The sequence below is a fragment of the Wyeomyia smithii genome, chromosome 1 (genome assembly GCF_029784165.1).
Source record: "Wyeomyia smithii strain HCP4-BCI-WySm-NY-G18 chromosome 1, ASM2978416v1, whole genome shotgun sequence".
Lineage (NCBI taxonomy): Eukaryota > Metazoa > Arthropoda > Insecta > Diptera > Culicidae > Wyeomyia > Wyeomyia smithii.
The window spans coordinates 108,802,190-108,821,300 of NC_073694.1; the positions used below are offsets into that span (position 1 = coordinate 108,802,190).

At 40.6% G+C, this 19,111-nt stretch overlaps 2 protein-coding genes across 2 annotated transcripts in view; one reads left to right on the forward strand and one right to left on the reverse strand.

Moving 5' to 3' along the window:
* The window catches only part of LOC129717062 (uncharacterized), a 41,564-nt gene extending 28,089 nt beyond the window's left edge, over positions 1–13,475 (forward strand). Inside the window, exons 2-3 of the mRNA XM_055666906.1 lie at positions 9,489–9,556; positions 11,816–13,475. Of these exons, the coding sequence (XP_055522881.1) occupies positions 9,489–9,556; positions 11,816–13,435 (1,688 nt within the window). The 3' untranslated portion in view covers positions 13,436–13,475. The remainder of the gene's footprint in view (positions 1–9,488; positions 9,557–11,815) is intronic.
* A 2,765-nt stretch (positions 13,476–16,240) lies between these two features.
* On the reverse strand, positions 16,241–18,136 carry LOC129717063 (uncharacterized). Its single transcript, XM_055666907.1, has 3 exons — positions 17,635–18,136; positions 17,168–17,580; positions 16,241–17,101 (listed from the first exon to the last, which is right to left on the reverse strand). The coding sequence occupies exons 1-3, from the start codon at positions 18,134–18,136 to the stop codon at positions 16,241–16,243; spliced, it is 1,776 nt and encodes a 591-aa protein (XP_055522882.1).
* Between the last annotated feature and the right edge of the window lie 975 nt (positions 18,137–19,111).

The window sequence follows — 19,111 nt, forward strand, 5'->3', positions numbered from 1 at the left end:
TTGGCATAGCCCCTATTCAAATAACTCTAATAAAACAAAACTCACAAGGCGGAAATATTCAGAGAACTGGAGTTCCCTCTTGTTAATTACTTGATTCATTTTGATCACACTGCGGGTAATAATCCAAAAATGTTCGAAAAAGCACATGCTATCTTTAATGTGCGGGTAAAGTGGGTGTTGTTTAGAAAATTTGACGGAGGTGAAAAAACATATCACTCAATGCTGTATTTGCCAGCGATAGGGCCATGGGTCGAAATTCTGTAATAGGGACCAAAAATGCCTAATTTGTGGAAACTCTTCTCACAAAAAGGACACATGGCCCATGTGAAAGAAATTTTCGCTGTGCCAATTGTAACGACAACCATATGTCAAATTTTTACCAATGCCCAGGCTTTTTAACTATTGTTAAGGCAAGGAAAGGTAAATAAAGTTCAATCACCAAATCAAAACAAAGTTCAAAATGTATTGGTAATTCTCCAATTGTACCACCAATTTTTGTACTTCTGTACAAAATCGACTTTTACATGCAAAGGTTGCAGTTAGTTTGAGCTAAACGCCGCCATGTCCTGGTAATTCTAAAATAACCGTTAATGTGGGTAATCAAAACCAGTGGAGAACAGAAATACATTGATTAACTCAGGTAGCATTTCTACCGAGAGTATATTTTCTAATATCAACTGCCTGAGACTTATCACGACAGGCATACTTTTTTTTCTGTAACAGGCAATGTTCGATCTTATGAACGACGTGTTGCAGGTAAATTTCATGTTTGAAGCAATTTAAATTGGAACAATTTTTACCCTTTATCCTCTCTCTACCATGGTTACTCTAGAACTCCACATGTTTGAATGCAAAGAGCCTTTCGAAATAGTTATTATTATTATTATTATTATTATTTATTATTTGCATTCATCTGACATCAGGGTCTACATGAATATAATTTAAACTAAACAAACACATTTGTGCGCAATAATCGTTGTCTAAAACTATTTGTAACCAGAGAAAAGTCAATCAATCCTTCTCAAAATCCATAAATATACGAATGTGTTAGGGAGCTCACTTTAAATCCTTCAAAGGGGTGATAGAAGACCCTACTTGATGAAAAAAGTCCTTCTACGCATATGACCAAAATTCAACTATTACAGAGTTATTTACCTTTGCAGTTTTCGGTTATTTTTTTCTTTAACAAGGTCTAGCACAAGAAGTGTGCTAGCTATCCCAATTCTGTTGGTTTCGTTGGAAAGCTGAGAAAATATCGCAATCAATAGTGTCTTAATACGTCGAACTAGAGAGAATAGGAAGCACTTAGAAAGAAACAAAACTTAAAACAAATGTTTTTTTTTTTGGAATATGTTTCTCTTCATAGCTGGATTTCACATTTTAAACATTAGGGACCATCCATTAATGATGTCACGCAAAATTTGGAAAAATTAACTCCCCCCTCCCCCTTGTCACAAACTGTCACAACTTCTTCAGCCCCATCCCTCATTTAATTAAGTCACGTTTTTATACCTCTCTCCCCCTTCTTTGGTTATACTTACTTTACTTTTATGGCGACAGATCATTAAGATCCTATGCCGAATCCAGAATACGTCTCCACAAAACTCGGTCTTGGGCTGCTACTCTCCAGTCTCCCCTTACACCCGCTGCTCTGGCATCCTCGTCGACAGTACACATCCAGCGCGTGCGCGGTCTGCCTCGAAGTCGTTGGCCTCTATCCGGTTCTCTACTAAATATTATCTTTGCCGGTCGCTTATCCGCCATCCGTGCTACATGGCCAGCCCACTGTAACCTGCCGTGTTTCATCAGCTTGACAATATCAGCGTGTTTGTATACTTCGTACAGCTCGTGATTCATGCGCCTGCGCCACACCCCGTTCTCTAGTTTGCCTCCGAGTATTGATCGCAGGATTCTACGCTCGAAGACCCCAAGCGCTCGTTGATCGGTCCACGATTCATGTCCGTAGAGCGCCACCGGGTGGATCAGAGTCCTATAGAGCGCAAATTTCGTACGGATCTGTAGGCTACGGGACCTAAGCTGGCTACGCAATCCGTAATAAGCCCTATACGCCGCCGCAATCCGCCCTTCACCTCGCGGCTCACCTCGTTGTCACATGTCACGAGAGTACCAAGATAAATAAATTCGTCGACCACTTCGAAAGTATCTCCATCCATCTCCACCGCAGCACCAACACCCGTAGAACTACCACGCTCTCTGCCAGCCACCATGTACTTCGTTTTGGCAGTGTTCATGGTGAGTCCAATTCTCGCTGCTTCCCTTTTGAGAGCTGTAAAGGCCTCCTCAACTGCTCTACGGTATTTCACACTGATTATTCCAATTATATCAATGTCGTCCGTAAAGCTCAGAAGCATGTGAGACTTAGTGATGATGGTGCCGCTCCTCTGCACACCTGCCGTCCGTATCGCACCTTCCAAAGCTATGTTGAACAGTTCGAGAGCCCGTCACCTTGCTTCAGACTATCTAACGTCACAAACGCGTCCGAAAATTCGCCCGCTGTCCTGACGCATGATGTGAAACCGTCGAGCGTCGCATGTATCAGTTTAATCAGTTTAGTTGGGAAACCATGTTCTAGCATTATTTGCCACAGCTCGTTGCGTTTCACTGTATCGTACGCCGCTCGAAAGTCTATAAACAGATGATGTGTCTGCAGGTTGTGTTCTCGAAACTTGTCGAGGATCTGTCTCAAGGTGAGCATCTGGTCCGTTGTAGATCGCCCCACTCGAAAACCGCATTGGTATTCTCCAGCAAAGGCTTCCTGCAACGGCCTCAGTCGCTGGAACAGGATACGAGAGAGAATTTTGTAAGCGGTATTGAGGAGGGTTATGCCTCGATAATTACTACACTCGAGTCTATGTCCCTTCTTGTAGATAGGATAATCTGGTGAATTGCACTACACAGCCGCTCGCTCCCAATTTTGAAAAGTTCGGCCGGTAAGCCGTGCTTCCCAGCGGCTTTGTTGTTTTTTAGCTCTTTGCAAGCGTTCTTCACCTCGTCCAATGTTGGTGGGTCCACAGCTTGTCCGTCCTCCCCAATTTCTATCCTGTTCCCCTCGACGACTCTCCTCCCTTCCTCGCCGTTCAACACCACTTCGAAATGTTGCTTCCAACGCCTGGCCACCTGCGATTTATCGGTAATCAGATTCCCCTCCCTGTCATTGCACATGGCAGGTACTGGCACGGTCCGGTTCCTGATTCCGTTGATCGTTCTATAGAAGCTCCTCGTGTCGTGCCTGGTGAAGCAATTCTCCGCCTCCGCTAGGACGCGATCGTAGTGCTCACGTTTCTTACGGCGATGAAGCCTCTTTTCGGCAGCTCTTGCCTCCCGGTATTTCTCCCGCATCTGACGCGTTACACGATTAGCTGCTACTAACGTGTTGGCGTAGGCTCGATTCTTCTCCTCCGTCACCTCTAGGCACTCAGCATCGAACCACCCACTACGCGTGGTTCCCGTTGTCATGCCTATCACCTCTCGCGCTGTTTCGCTGACCGCATCATGGATGTGCTTCCACTGCTCGTTCAGGTCCACTCCAGCTGGTCCACCGATCCGTCTATCAACTTTCCGAGTATACTCTGCAGCAACTCCTTCCGCTGATAACCTCTGGATGTCCAGATGTATCTTCCTCGCCGATCTCGATTTAAATATATTGGACAACCGGGCGCGAATCTTGCCTACCACGAGATAGTGATCCGAGTCGATGTTTGGCCCTCGAAAGGACCGCACATCTATGACGTCTGAGAAGTGCCGGCCGTCGATCAGCATGTGGTCGATCTGGGAGCATGCCTCTCCGTTGGGGTGTCTCCAAGTGTGCTTCCAAATATTCAGACGTGCAAAATGGGTGCTACAGATGGCCATTCCCCTGGCCGCGGCGAAGTTCACTAGCCTCAAGCCGTTGTCGTTGGTGGTAGAGTGAAGGCTTTCCCTACCAATAACGGGATGAAAGAACTCCTCTCGTCCGACTTGTGCGTTCGTATCTCCGATGACGATCTTTATATCGTGTTGTGGGCACTCTCCATACGTTTTCTCGAGGACCTCATAGAACTCCTCCTTTACGTCATCGGTTTTATCGTTTCTTTGGTTATAATTGATTTAAAATTGAGAAATTTGTAAAAAATGTATTTTTTTTGAATTAGAACGATTTTGCTGGAAGAAAAACTGAAACTAGAATGAAAAGAAGACTATAAAAGATCACTAGAGAAGGCGTTTATTTCTGTCCAAGGATGCTGTTGATGGAGTCGCAAATCGACGAGATAGAAAGACGAGGCAGTAACTGCAGCTTCATTGCTGATTTCTGGAAGACCATCGATATTCAGCTCCTCTTTCTTAATCAATTCGCAACCTAAATCTTCTGCACATGTTTGTAGGATTGAAAGAGAATCAATGAAATTGCGCTGTCATTCATAAACAAACATGCACGTTAAAACAGAACTAACGAACATTATGCTTTCTAAATGAAAAAAAATGTCATTTATTTTATATCTTAAATCTTAAACAAAAACCTAAATTAATCCACCTAGCGGTCAGACTCAGCCTTTCTCATTCAAACTTATTATTTGTAAAAATAGATTAACATGAATGCTTAAATCCAATAAAGGTATATTCACTCTTTAAGTTCTGAAATATTGATGTTGTAAATATGTTAGTACTTGTAATGTAATGTAATGACGTAATGTTAGTACTTAAGAAATAGCGAAGTAAAAATAATGACTCTTAATTACGAACGATTTAATCACGAGCGATACCGAAAACGTTCAAATAGTACGATACCACATTTAAATCATGTTGAGGCCATATATATTGATCAAAGCAGGTATAGTGTTGAATAGTCTTTGAGTTTCTTTTCTTTCCAAAACTTTTGAACAGCATATCAAATTGTTATGAAGTTTGTTTTTTGTAAGTTTGAGAGATGACTCGTTTGTGTGATACTAGTTATGTTCAAATAAGCCGTGTAATACTTGAGATTATAGACTTTCGTTGTTTTAACAATTTAATACATAACGGTTGCTTAAGTTTGATTACAATCAAATGAAAAGGGAACGTATAGGGCAGCCAAACTTTGAAAACCACGTGTTCAATCATAATTCATCATTTAACCCTTAACTAGCCCGTTGATCTGATATCAATATTGTTCAAATCGGTTGTGTAGTTTCTAAGATAATGAAGTTTCGTGATTTTCACATTTCGATACATTATAGACGAAATTACAGTCCGATTACAGTAAAATTCAATAGGGTGTTATGAGGCAGCTAGACCTTTCATTTGACACTAATTTCGTGGAAATCGGTTCAATCATCTCTGAGAAAAGTGAGTGAGTCCAAGTAGTCTTCGGAATATGTTTCTTTTCATAGCTGGATTTTACATTTTTAAACATAACAGGCAAAGTAATAATCCGTTTGCGAAAAAAATCAATAGGGTCTTATGGGGTAACAAGACCTTCCATATGACACTGATTTTATGAAAATCGGTCCAGCCATCTCTGAGAAACATGAGTGAGATTAAATAGTCTCCAGAACACGTTTCTTTCCATAACTTCTGAACCACATGTTCAATCTTCATAAAATTCAAAAGTTAAGGGTTTTTAGGTAGTCCGTTCATTTGAAACCAATTTTGTTCAAATCGGTTGTGTAGTTTCTGAGATATTGATGTTTCGTGATTTTTACATTTCGATGCATAACATCTAAACCAGAAATCAGATTGCAAAAAAATTTAATAGGGTCTTATAGGGCAACTAGACCTTTCATTTGCAATTAATTTCATTGAAATCGGTTCAACCATCTCTGAGAAAATCGAGTGAGATTGGAGAGCGTTACACACACACACATATACATATACACACAATTTAAATGGTGTTGAAGCCACATATTTTGATCGTAGCTATAGTTTTAAACAGTCTGCGGGTTACGTTTCTTTCTATAACTTTCAAACCACATGTTCAAACATTATGAAATTCATTGTTTAAGGGTTTAAAAGCCCATTAATTTAAACTCAACTATGTTCATAGCTTCTGAGATATAAGAGCGATTTTCACATTCTGACGCAGCGGCAAAAATAAAAGTTTAATAACAATGAAATTCAATAGCAACCTAAGCGGCAAATAGACCCTTCATTTGACACTAAGATAGAAAGAATCGGTCAGTCCATCTCATATAATAGTGAGTGCGAAAAAAAGATGCACATACACACGTACACACTCACACACAAACATATACACCTATACATGCATACATGCATACATGCAGAAAATGCTCGATTCGTCGAGCTAAGTCGAGTAGTATATGACATTCGGCCATTTGGATAACTTTTCTACCTTTTAATTAGCCAGTGATCGTTAGGAGAAAGTCAACATGTTTACTTTCATTATGAGAATTCACATTTTTATGAACACGGACCAAGTTACAATCCGATTACAATGAAATTCAATAGCAACTTATGGGGCAACTAGACCTTTCGTTTGACACTAATCTTGTGAAAATCGGTTCAGCCATCTCTGAGAAAAATGAGTGATTTAAACAACCTCAGGATAACTTTTCTTTACATAACTTTTGAACCATATGTTCAATCATAACGAAATTTAATAGTTAAGGGTTTTGGAGACAGCCCGATCATTTGAAACCAGTTTAATTGAAATCGGGTGTGTGATTTCATAGATATTGATGTTTCGTGATTTTAACATTTTGATACATAACCTCTAAACTAAAAATCCGATTACAATGAAATTCAATAGCAACCTATGACGCAACTAGACCTTTCATTTGCAATTAATTTTATGAATATCGGTCCAGCCATCTCTAAGTAAAGTGAGTGAGAAAAAAAAGTTACACCTACACACACACATACACACATACATACATACATACAGAAAATGCTCAGTTCGTCGAAAGGGGTCGAGTGGTATATGACATTCGGCCATTGGGATCATTTTTACGCCTTTGGTTTTCCCAGTGATTGCTATACCTTTCTAGGAGAAAGGTAAAACCTAAATTAATCCACCTAGCGGTAAGACCCAGCCTTTCTCATTCGAACTTTATATTTGTTAATATAGATTTACACCAACACTTAAAAAATACACCTTGATAATTTCTGCTGGATTTGTTATTCATTCTAAACAACAAATTTTTAGTAGCACAACTATTCCGAACATTTAAAATATAACATTCACACACATATAAACAAACATTAACACATATACATGCAAATAACAATAAATTCTTTCAAATAAATGATGCGATTTTGTTTTTGATTGTGGTATAATCGATTTGTACTCATTTACTGCGTATAAATATTTAGATTGTTTATGTCAACTTTAGTCAGTAGATTTCAAATAATTTACAATTAAATGTTGTTCCTTATACATTAATTTGAATGATCTTATCAGTGAAAATGAAATTCTTTTACGCAGTTTTTGATGGGCATCCAATGAATGGGCAAATACCAATCAATATGGGTTCTTGAATCCTGGATTAAATCCAATGGCTATAATCCGACCTCAAACTCCATTTTCAATCCGCACTTCTGGTTTTTCACTTCTGGTTGAATCATAGAATCATAAAATCCATCATAAAATAGCCGAACTGCCTAATCTGGGTATTTCGATGGCGAAGATGGCAACAGTTTCCGATCAACAGCCTAAAGTGACAAATATCGTCCAATACGCTTTGGGGTAGCGGTATGATACCCGGAGGCCAGAAATCATCTTCAGACGCCATTTTAAATTACTAGACAGTAGCTTCCGGTTTCTGGAAACCAGTCTAAAAGGGACAAACATAACGCAATGTGAGTTTTTCAGTACCCGGGATGATGCTCAGAGGCCAGGAATCAACTTCATACTTCATTTTGAAACCCGCGTTTGCGAAACATTCTTCAATTGCCAAATATAATCCAACAAAGGTATATCCACTCTTTGGATTTCAGAATATTGATGTTGTATTTGAAAGAATGATTGAAGCTTAGTATTTGAAACTTGACGTAATATTCGTACTAAATAAATAGTTTTTCTATCATAATGACTCCTAATTTCGGATTTTGATCAAAGCAGCTAGTTTTAAACAGTCTTTGGGTTTTGATTCTTTGTAAGTTTGTGGACCTGACCTGTTCGTTTGAACCCTGTTTTCTTTAAATAAGTCGTGTAATCTTTAAAAGAATAGACTTTTAATATTTTTATAATTTAACACATAATGATTAAAATAAAAGTCCGATTACACTGGTCAACACAAGTGTGGCCCCAAAGGTCAAGCTAAGAAAAAATGAAAAATTATAGCTTTTCCTGTGAATTTTTTTCTTTCTAGGGCAACTATTGTGAGCTTTGGAGCAGCATTTTTTTTTTATTTTGTCAACCAGTGTTAAAATCAAATGTAATGGGTATACTATTAAATAATTATTATATATAACTATTAAAGCAACTAAACCTTTAATTTAAAACTAAATTGTTGAAATCAGTCATGCCATCTTTGGCAAAACAAGTGAATTTTAAAAAGTTTTCTGAACACGTTTTTTTTTCATAACTTTCGAACTACATGTTCAATCATCAGAAAATTCGTTATTTAGGGGTTTTGAAGACAGTCCGTTCATTTGATACCTATTTTCTTTAAATCGGTTGTGTAGTTTCTGAGATAATGGAGTTTCATAACTTTTACATTTTGAAACATAAGTGATAAAGTTACAGTCCGATTATAATAAAATTCAATAGGGTCTTATCAGGCAACTAGACCTTTCTATTGCAGCTTATTTTGTGAAAATCGGTCCATCCATCTCTGAGTAAAGTGGGTGAGTTCAAGCAGTCTTAGAAACATGTTTCCTGTCATAGCCTGATTTCCCATTGTTATACATAACGGACAAAGTTAAATTCCAACAACAATAAAATTCAATAAGGTCTTATGAGGCAAGAAGACCTCCCATATGACACTGATTTTGTGAAAATCGGTCCAGCCATCTCTGAGAAAAGTGAGTGAGTTTAAACAGTCTTTGAAACACGTTTCTTTGCATAAATTTTGAACTACATGTCCAATCATTATAAAACTTTTTTACAAATGATTAAAACAAGCCCATTCTTTTGATACCAATTTTGTTCAAATCGGTTGTGTAGTTTCTAAGAAAATGAAGTTTTGTGATTTTCACATTTTGATACATAACCTCGAAACTAAAATTCCGATTACAATAAAATTAAATAGGGTCTCATGGGGTAGCTGGACCTTTCATTTGCAATAAATTCCATGGAAACCGGTCCAGCCATCTCTGAGAAAATCGAGTGAGATTGGGAGAGCGTTACATACATACACATGCACATACACATACACATCACACACATACAGAAAATGCTCAGCTCGTCGAACTAAGTCGATTGATATACGAGATTCGACCCTTTGGAGCACTTTTATACCTCTGGTTTTTTCAATGATTGCTATACCTTTCTAGGAGAAAGGCAAAAATATAACTTTTTACTCATTCCTGTGATTTTTTTCTTTCTAGGGCAACTATTGTGAGCTTTAGAGCAGCATTTTTTTTCAATTTTGACAACCAGTGTTGTGATCAAAGGAAATGGGTACCAATAAAACAACTAAGGGCATCCTTAACAGTGCGCTTCTATACCCCGTTTGGCAGCGCTCTATCATTACTTCATACCGCACCGGACGCTGCTAAACGCGCTAGAGAAATAGTAGCCGGGCCTCCGGGAAGCATCGCGCTCTCAGATTTGGTAGCCCGGTAACAGCGCTGCTAAAGGTTTATGCTGGATGAAACGTCAAACAGAGACGATAGCAACGACCGGTGTGAAAACGGGTGAGTGCGTAAAATAGCCGCGCTGTACAAAGTCGTCATAACAACTTAAATAGTAGCACACTGTTAAGGATGCCCTAAACCTTTAATTTGAAACTAAGATTGTTGAAATCAGTCCAGCCAACTTTGGCAAAACAAGTGAATTTAAAAAGTTTGTTGAACACATTTCTTTTTATAACCTTAGAATTTCATGTTCAATCATCATAAAATTCCTTAGTTAGGGGTTTTGAAGACAGTCCGTTCATTTGATACCTATTTTGTTCAAATCGGTTGTGTAGTTTCTGAGATAAGGGAGTTTCATAACTTTTACATTTTCATACAAAACAGACAAGCTTACAGTCCGGTTATAATAAAATTTAGTAGGGTCTCTTCAGGCAACTAGACCTTTCTATTGCAACTTATTTCGTGAAAATCGGTTCTTCCATCTCTAAGAAAAGTGGGTGAGTTCAAGTAGCCTTAGAAACTTGTTGCTTTTTATGGCCTGATTTATCATTATTAAACAACGGACAAAGCTAAAGTCCAATAACAATAAAATTCAATAGGGTCTTATGGGACAACAAGACCTTCCATATGACACTAATTTTGTGAAAATTGGTCCAGCCATCTCTGAGAAAAGTGAGTGAGTTTAAACAGTCTCTGAAACACGTTTCTTTTCATCACTTTTGAACTACATGTCCAATCATTATAAAACTATTTTACAAATGGTTCAAATAACAAGCCCGTTCTTTTGATATCAATTTTGTTCAAATCGGTTGTGCAGTTTCTGAGATAATGAAGTTTTGTGATTTTCACATTTTATTACATAACCTCGAAACTAAAAATCCGATTACAATAAAATTCAACAGGGTCTTATGGGGCAACTAGACCTTTCATTTGCAATTAGTTTAATGAAAATCGGTCGAGCCATCTCTGAAAAAATCGAGTAAGATTGGGAGACCGTTACATACATACACACACACATACACACACACATACACACACACATACACACACACTCAGCTCGTTGAACTAAGTCGATTGATATACGAGATTCGACCCTTTGGAACACTTTTATACCTTTGGTTTTTTCAGTGATTGCTATACCTTTCTAGGAGAAAGGCAATAGGAGAAAGGCAAAAATGGGTCGTAGGACACATGCAGACACACACATACACAGACACACACACACGCACACACACACGCACACACACACACACTCACGAACACACATTCATGCAGAAAATGCTCTGCTCGTCAAACTGAGTCGAGTGATATACGACATGCGATCATTTGAAGCACTTTTATTTTATACCTTTGGTTTTTGCAGTAATTACTATACCTTTTTAGGCGTCGTACACAAACTACGTAACGCTTAAAATCTTCCTTTCAGGCCCCCTTCCCCCCTATGTAACTTCAAATAACGTTCGATATCATTCCCCCTCCCCTGAAATTACGTAACGCTGAACAATCTGACCCCCCCCCTGTATTGTGCCGTGTCAAATGATGTTGTGAAAAAAAACCTGACCCTCCTTCAAATTTTCTATTTTGAGCAAACATTTCAGTTACGTAACTGTCTCAACTACCCCCCCCCCTTCTCTCTATGTAACAATAGTTAACGCTGACTCAACCCCCCTCCCCCCCTTTCATGCGTTACGTAATTTGTGAACGACGCCTTAGGGGAAAGGCAAAAACGATTTATTTCGCGAGCGTATACCTATATACCACTATTTGTATCAATCTAAAATACGAAATTCATTTATTATTCAATTCTCAATAATATATTTATTAAAAGATATATATACAAAATTTCACAAGGGGTCATCCACATACCACGTGGACAGTTTTTCAACGATTTTGACCCCCCTCCCTCCCCCTCCGTGGACAACTGCCCATATAAATTCTAAAAAAGTTGTATGGACCGTGGACATTAGCCAACCCACCCCCCTCCCCGAAGATGTCCACGTGGTATGTGGATGGCCCCCAAGTTGTAGTAAATGCAGTAGCAAACAGTATAACGTATATGATTCTTTTCTTTTTCATCCTCCAGCCGAAATACTTCCAATTATTCAAAGCCAGTCGCAATGGTATAGAGCGCCTAGAAATAAGCGACAGTGAAAACGACAAGAATACAAGAATTGTAACGCTAGAAAACTGTGTCAAAATCATAGTCGAGCAGTCCCCTGTTAACATTATAAATGTTGTTACAAAAACAGGACAAATTCAACTGCATTCCAGTAATGATCTACTTGTGAAACAATGGAAAGTAGCGTTACAGTCAGTAGCGTTCAAAGAAAAACCATCACAAAGCGGTATTGTGTACCATAGTACCATCATTGAAGAGGACAATGATTTATATTGTTCATCCTATAGTGAAGGTATATTCACGGTGACGTTGATACCAACAAATGCTTCCATTAAGTGTGGACTAGAACCTAAATTGTACACTCTCATGTTATCAAGTTCAGACATTTTGTTAAAATGTTACGACGATGAGTCATTCATAGTAGCGCGTTGGCCTTACCGTTTCATTCGTAAATATGGTTATCGTGACGGGAAATTCACGTTCGAGGCCGGCCGGATGTGTGATACCGGTGAAGGTACTTTTAAACTGGACAATGTTAATCCACAAGAAATTTTCCGAAGTATGGCAACCATTATGAAATCTATGAAAAATAAAGTCACCAATGATACACCCAGTCAATCAAATCAGCTGAATTTTGCATTACGTATGGAAGCCGGCTCAAGAAGTCCACTACCACCAACAATTCCAGATGCTTGTATCGATATGGAATGTCAAAATTCTCTTCAGAGCGTTATTTTAACATCGGATATAACAACCGCATCCAATTCAAGTACAAATGCAAACTGCATCATCCCATGCAAACCACCACGAAAAACTTTCAAACCGAGTTTGAATAGAACAAACTGTTCAAAAATATTACCTGAAGAACGCCATCGCCATAGTTCCAATATAACATCTGTTTTCATACAAAATTTTAATAGTCTTGAAAATTCAAAAGAGTTGGCAGGGCAATCCTCCAATTCTGCATCATTAACACATAAAAGCGATCGGGAGTATGAATGTGTTAAAGACATTACTGAAGCTTGGAAAAAACTTGGAATAGACGATATAAACCACACGGAAAAAGTACTGAATGATGAACTGTGCTCATCGCGAGAACACCATGGCAATGATTTGTCTGATAAATCTACAACTACGTTTAGTTATACGAAGTATAGCATTTTTGATGAAACATACGATAGGCTGAACTTTTTTCGTACAACTTATAAATCCAGTGGATATAAAACAATTGTTCCAATTAATACACAATTTACTACACAGCGGTTTAACGTAAATGTATCAGATGATTATGAAATAGTTGGGGACCCAACCATATCATCGAACAATCATAGTTTCAACAGTAGTGAGTTAGATAGTTTTGATGACAACGCCAACCATGTATCAACTGGACCAGACTTTTTGCCTTGCAGGAAAGCAGATGATAGTTATTTAGGATACGGTACGATACGTAGACATAACGAAATAGAACAAATTAACAATGACATTGCATCTACAATGCCCAGCAGTCCAACAAACAATGAAGTTATGGAGAATAATTCTACACAGTTGACCTATTCAACGGCGTACAAACCTAAACTAGTTTGAACGATAACCTTTTATGTGAAATAAATTACTCATGTTATAATTTTGTCGTTGATTTGTGTGCGCAATGCACACTGGTGGCGGTTTACAGCGAAGGCAAAGCAGGCGGTGTTCGCTTTCTAATTTTCGAAGGGCGCCAAATAAGTGGGCTAAAACAGTTGAAAAAGTTGTAAGAGGAATACTAGGCACATTTAGTTGGCTTTTTAGAGTGTTATCTTACAATAATGAATAAGTGGGAGAAAATGGATATCTTCGGGTTTTACGAGTTGAAGAAATACCGAACTAGTTACGTTGATAGACAACAAAAATCTGTCAAGCTTTAATCCTCCTATTCGCTACACGCCGGAAGCTTTCTTATGCTCCCTTCTTTGCTTTCACCCATTCTACTTTTTAGCCTGTATTACACTCTGACTGACCAATAGGGTTGGACAAAAAATAAATATTAGCTCCCATGCACTTTTCGTGTTCCTTATGGGTCCCATAACAACCGTGTAACTTTTTAGATCGATCGGTGAAACGCCCGATTTGCGCCCGATTTTTAAAGTTTCCATACGATTTTTATGAGAAAATCCACTTTTTCTCTAGAGATGTCCAGTTGGCTGTTAAAAATATATCAATACATAATATTTGAAGGAAATTTTCCTGGGAAACAAAACACAAGAAGGTTGTATGCAAAGCCACGACCGCAAGGTTGAAGTAGAATACTTCTACAAGAAAGATAACCCGGCTGCTTGCGTGTCAGTCATTTTTTCTAGTAAATAAACGTTGACCGTTCATTGGCAGTATTGTAATTTCTTTTTGTCTGATATCTTGAATGAAGTTCATTGAAAATTTTTAAATTTCATTTCATTAAATAATTAAACGGGAACGGAACAAAGGCTACGGTTATGCAGAACGCGAATGCCGGCGCGATGCGATTCGCCTTACCGTGGTGAAATGTACAGCTCTTTTTAAGGCGAAGTAGAGCTATACATTTCAACAGATTTCGTCTTGCCGAATCGCATCGCGTCGTTTTTTGCGTTCTGCATGACCGTAGCCAAACACTAAGTGACGCAAACACGTAATAATAGTCAGAGTATGCATGTAGATGAAGATAATTAACTTTGGATTATAGCGCAAAACGAGAAAATATTATCTCTTCAAATAATCATTTGTGTTCTTCAAATTTCAGTTGTTCAATTTAATATCTGATGAAATGTTTGTTTATTATCTGATGAAGCTCTTATATACGCCAAATAATGCATTTCCAATTTACTAGGTCCATAACTCTGCCGACCGTGCTTGGGAAAGTGCGGTATAACGACCAATCAGAGGTCGAATTTTGTGTTTTGACAAGGCTTAAGAGTTTTCAATAGTACAATAGTTCGAATGATAAAATTGCAATTTCATGCATTTGGTAGGAATCTTAGAAGATTTTCTAATCGATTGCTGCAAAAACGAAGGAAATCCATCGAAAACTAACCGATTTATTAGCATTTGAAATTGTTCGGTCTGGGGAGAACTCTTGCTACAGCAAAGTGGACTGTATTCAGTGGAACGAGCAAAGGGAGCAAGTGTCAATCAATCAACTCTTGGAACCTCTGAAAAAACTGGGGTTTGACTTTGCTCCTTGCCGAGGACGAAAAACTATAGTAGAGTTGAACACAGTGGGTATTTCTTAACTACTTTTATTTTCTTCTTCTTCCTACTGCTGATGTTTACAGAACGATGGTTAAAACAAAACTGAAAAACGATGCGACCGCTGCTTTTATAGCGTCGCGCTGGAGGTGGGGTTTGGTGGTCTTCGCTGATTGGTTGTTCGGTTTCTGTTGGAATGAATACCGATGCCGCGTATGTTGTCGACAGTAACAACATAGCAGTGAATGATCTGCTTTCGGCGGAGACGGAACATTCTCCCTCCGGTTGAGGTTACTCAACTTTATCAATACCTGGAGCATTGTCTTCTATAGGCAGGACCGAAATCTTGTTGATGGAGCGTCGGAAGACGGAACCTCCAACCATGACGTCAACGGTACGAACTAAACCGTCACCAGGATAAACGGTTGTTATTCGACCCAACTTCCAGTTGAGTGGGGGCTGGTTCCGATCATGAAGCAACACAATCATATTGTTACGGATGTTTGGTGTGGCACGTAGATTCTTCTTTCGGGGTTGGAGCGTATTCAGGTAGTCACGACTCCACGCTCGCCAAAAATGCTCCCGCAACAGTTGTAGGTGCTGCCATCGCGTAAGGCGGGTTGCCTTGATGTCCTCCAGAGACGGTTCTAGGATGGCAGTAAGAGGGCGTCCAATTGAATAGTGGGCAGGTGTGATAACCGTTGGATCTGCTGGATCGTTGGAGATGGAGAAAATTGGTCGAGAGTTCATCACAGCCTCGATCTCAACCATAACAGTAGTTAGTTCTTCGAACGTCAGCCTTACGTTCCCGATGATGCGCTTCAGGTGTGTCTTTGCGGATTTTAACTGCAGCTTGCCAAAGCCCGCCGAATTCTGGTGCGTCCGGCGGGATGAAATGCCACTCAATTTCACGCGACGAACAAAAATCTCTAATGGTATCCACAGACTGCTGACTTCGAAATTGTTGAAACAACTCATTTAGTTCGTGATGAGCACCTCGGAAATTAGTGGCGTTATCCGAGTGCAGCTGCTGGACTATTCCTCTCCGGCGTATGAAACGCTTCAACGACGCCAAGAAAGCTTCCGTGCTTAAGTCGGAAACCACCTCTAAATGCACGGCCTTGGTTGTCATGCACACGAAGACAGCCACGTAAGCTTTGACCAGGGTCAGACGGCGTCCACCTTGTTTTATTAAAAACGGGCCAGCATAGTCCACACCGGTGATTGCGAATGGTGGCGACGGTACCACTCTTGATACCGGTTCCCCATCAGTTGAGTTGTGTTGGTTGGGTTAATCCGGAAGCATCCGATACACTTGCGTGTAATCTGCCGAATTGTTGATCGAGCGTTCAAAAGCCAGTAGCGTTGTCTCATGGCGTTCATCAATCCTGACTGCCCGACGTGAAGCTGTTCGATGTGCATTTGCCAGATTAGAAGGCGTACTACCGGGTCCTTGTCCGGTAAGATGATGGGATGGCGGCTTTCAAACGGTAGATGGGAGCGGTCCAATCGACCACCCACACGAAGTAAGCCGTTGGTGAAAACAGGACGCAAATTTGCCAACTTCTTGCAGGGTTCATTGTTGATGACTCGATGAATTTCGTCAGCCAGGTGAACTTGTTGAACCACGCGTATGATAGCTTCGGTAGCCGAGCGCAGTTCAGAGATGGTTTGATGAAGATTTTTCTCTCGTGAGGTCGGGACCTTGATTCGACAGTTGGCAATGAATCGCAGGACGTAGCTCATAACACGTTGGATCTTACGGAAGCTACTGTATCTGGAGAAAAAGGGAAATGGTACAACATTCACAGCTGCAATGACGACTGGTTCTTTCAATTCGGGAAGTTCGGGAATTTCTTCGGGTATATCGGTATCGTATTCCACTCGCTGGAGAAACTCGGGGCCGTTCCACCAAAGGTTGTTGTCTTTTAAACCCTCTGGTAGTTGACCACGAGAAACGGTGTCGGCTGGGTTCTGCTGCGTTCGAACGTACTCCCAGCGGTATCCACTAGTGTGTTGTTGGATTATGGCGATTCGATTCCGGACATACAACTGGAGTTGGTTGAGCGGCTTCTTGATTCAAGCCAGGACAATTGTGCTGTCACACCAAAGCACAACCTCTCGGAGTTCCATATCCAAGGCAGGTATTACTTTTACTAACAACCGCGTCAATAGCTGCGCGGCGCATAACTCTTTGCGAGGGATTGAAAGTTCCTCCAAAGGAGCTACCTTTGACTTACTGGTAAGTAAACGCAGCTTGGCTGAACCGTCGGCAAATAGGCTACGCAGGTAGATACAAGCCCCATATGCCACGGTGGAGGCGTAGGAAAAATCATGCAGCTCGTGAGCAATGGCTCCTTCAAAGGTGACGCATCTTGGAATGGCGATGTGTGCTTGCAAAGACATCGAGACTTGCAGTTCATTCCACTGTCGCGCTGTGTCTTCATCGACCGGATCGTCCCATCCGATCTTAAGTTGCCACAGTCGTTGAACCAGGAGTTTTGCCAAAACAATTACTGGAGAGATCAATCCTAGAGGGTAAAAAAATTTTGCGATTTCTGAGTACATCACCCTCTTAGTGATACGGTGTTGAGGATGCGGCGACTGCTTCGTTTCATTTGCGATGTACAAGGTATCGGCAGATGAATCCCATAGCAGTCCGAGAACCTTGATAGCCTCGTTTACTCCACGTTCAGCCAACGACACCCTCTTTTCTTGATCTTCTATAGGAATGTGCTCGAGAAATTCAGGAGAATTCGAACACCACTTGCGTATCGGGAATCCGCCGCTTCCTAGAAGCTGTTGTAGTTGTCGTTGAGCCTCGATGGCCTCTTCTATCGAGCCTGCACCGGAAAGCACATCGTCCATATAAGTTTCTTCCTTCACGATGCGAGCGGCGATAGGTAAAGATTCGCCTTCTTCTTCGACGAGCTGTACCAAGCACCTTGTCGCGAGGTAAGGAGCGGACGCTGTTCCGTAGGTCACCGTACAAAGTTCTAGAACTCGCAGTGGTTGTGATGGATGGGCTCTCCAGAAAATACGAAGAAAACGTCGGTCTTGAGGCGCGTGAAGTACTTGCCGGTACATTTTGGCAATGTCCCCGGAAAACGCAATCTTAAATTTTCTGAAGCGAAGAATGATGAAATGCAAATCATTCTGTACTACTGGACCCACTTGAAGAACTTCGTTTAAGGACAGCTGCTCTGATGAGGATTTTGCACTTGCATTAAAAACGACCCGACACTTCGTGCTCGAGCTGGATGGACGTAATACCGCGTGATGAGGAAGATAATACTTCTGCTGGTTAGGTGGATCATTGGCCTCAAAAATCTCGACAATGGCCGAGAGCCTCGTACTCCTGAATGAACTCAACGTACTGCGCCTGTAGCTCTGGGTTATTCATCAAGCGTTTTTCTTGGATCAAGAACCTCTTCAGGGCCAGTGCACGACAGTCACCCAATTTAGAAGCGTTCTCGTTGAATGGTAACCGCACTCTAAATCTACCGCTCTCATCACGTTGGTACGTGAATAAAAAGTGCGCTTCGCAAGCCATTTCTTCGGTTGACAACTTCGGAACATCAGACACTTCCTCGATTTCCCAGAACTGCTGCATCATTCGCTCGATATCTTCAAGGGAAGTGTGGTTGGTATGCTGGACGGAAATGTTGGACATTTGTGGCTCGACGATGACACCAGATACAATCCATCCAAGATGAGTATCTCTCAGCTGTGGCAGGTTATCATCTAGGCTTAATTGGCTCGGTTTCAGGATATCGAAGAACAGCTCAGCACCAATTAGCAGGTCAACTTTTTGTGGCGTATTGAAGCCGGGATCGGCCAAAACCACTCCTTCGGGGAGATTCCAGTGTGTGGTGTTGATCTTCGACACTGGTATTGTACCAGTCACCTTCGGTGTAATCAGGCACTCGAGACTTGCTTGGAAGTTCGAAACTCGGGATTTGAACTTCAAGGTGGTTTTATCCCGAGCGTGGGATCGCAATGCGTTGATACCAACAATCGGAACATTGGCGTGTTTCTTTGGGAGACCAAGACGGTTGGCCA

What these genes read in the sequence shown, in the direction of transcription:
- LOC129717063 (XM_055666907.1), bottom strand. Translation starts at nt 18,136, where the DNA reads ATGTACCGGCAAGTACTTCACGCGCCTCAAGACCGACGTTTTCTTCGT. An exon ending in GTCGCCGCATCCTCAACACC is followed by an intron (nt 17,581 to 17,634) that starts GTATCACTAAGA and finishes TTTACCCTCTAG; the next exon opens with GATTGATCTCTCCAGTAATT. An exon ending in TGGATATGGAACTCCGAGAG is followed by an intron (nt 17,102 to 17,167) that starts GTTGTGCTTTGG and finishes AACCAACTCCAG; the next exon opens with TTGTATGTCCGGAATCGAAT.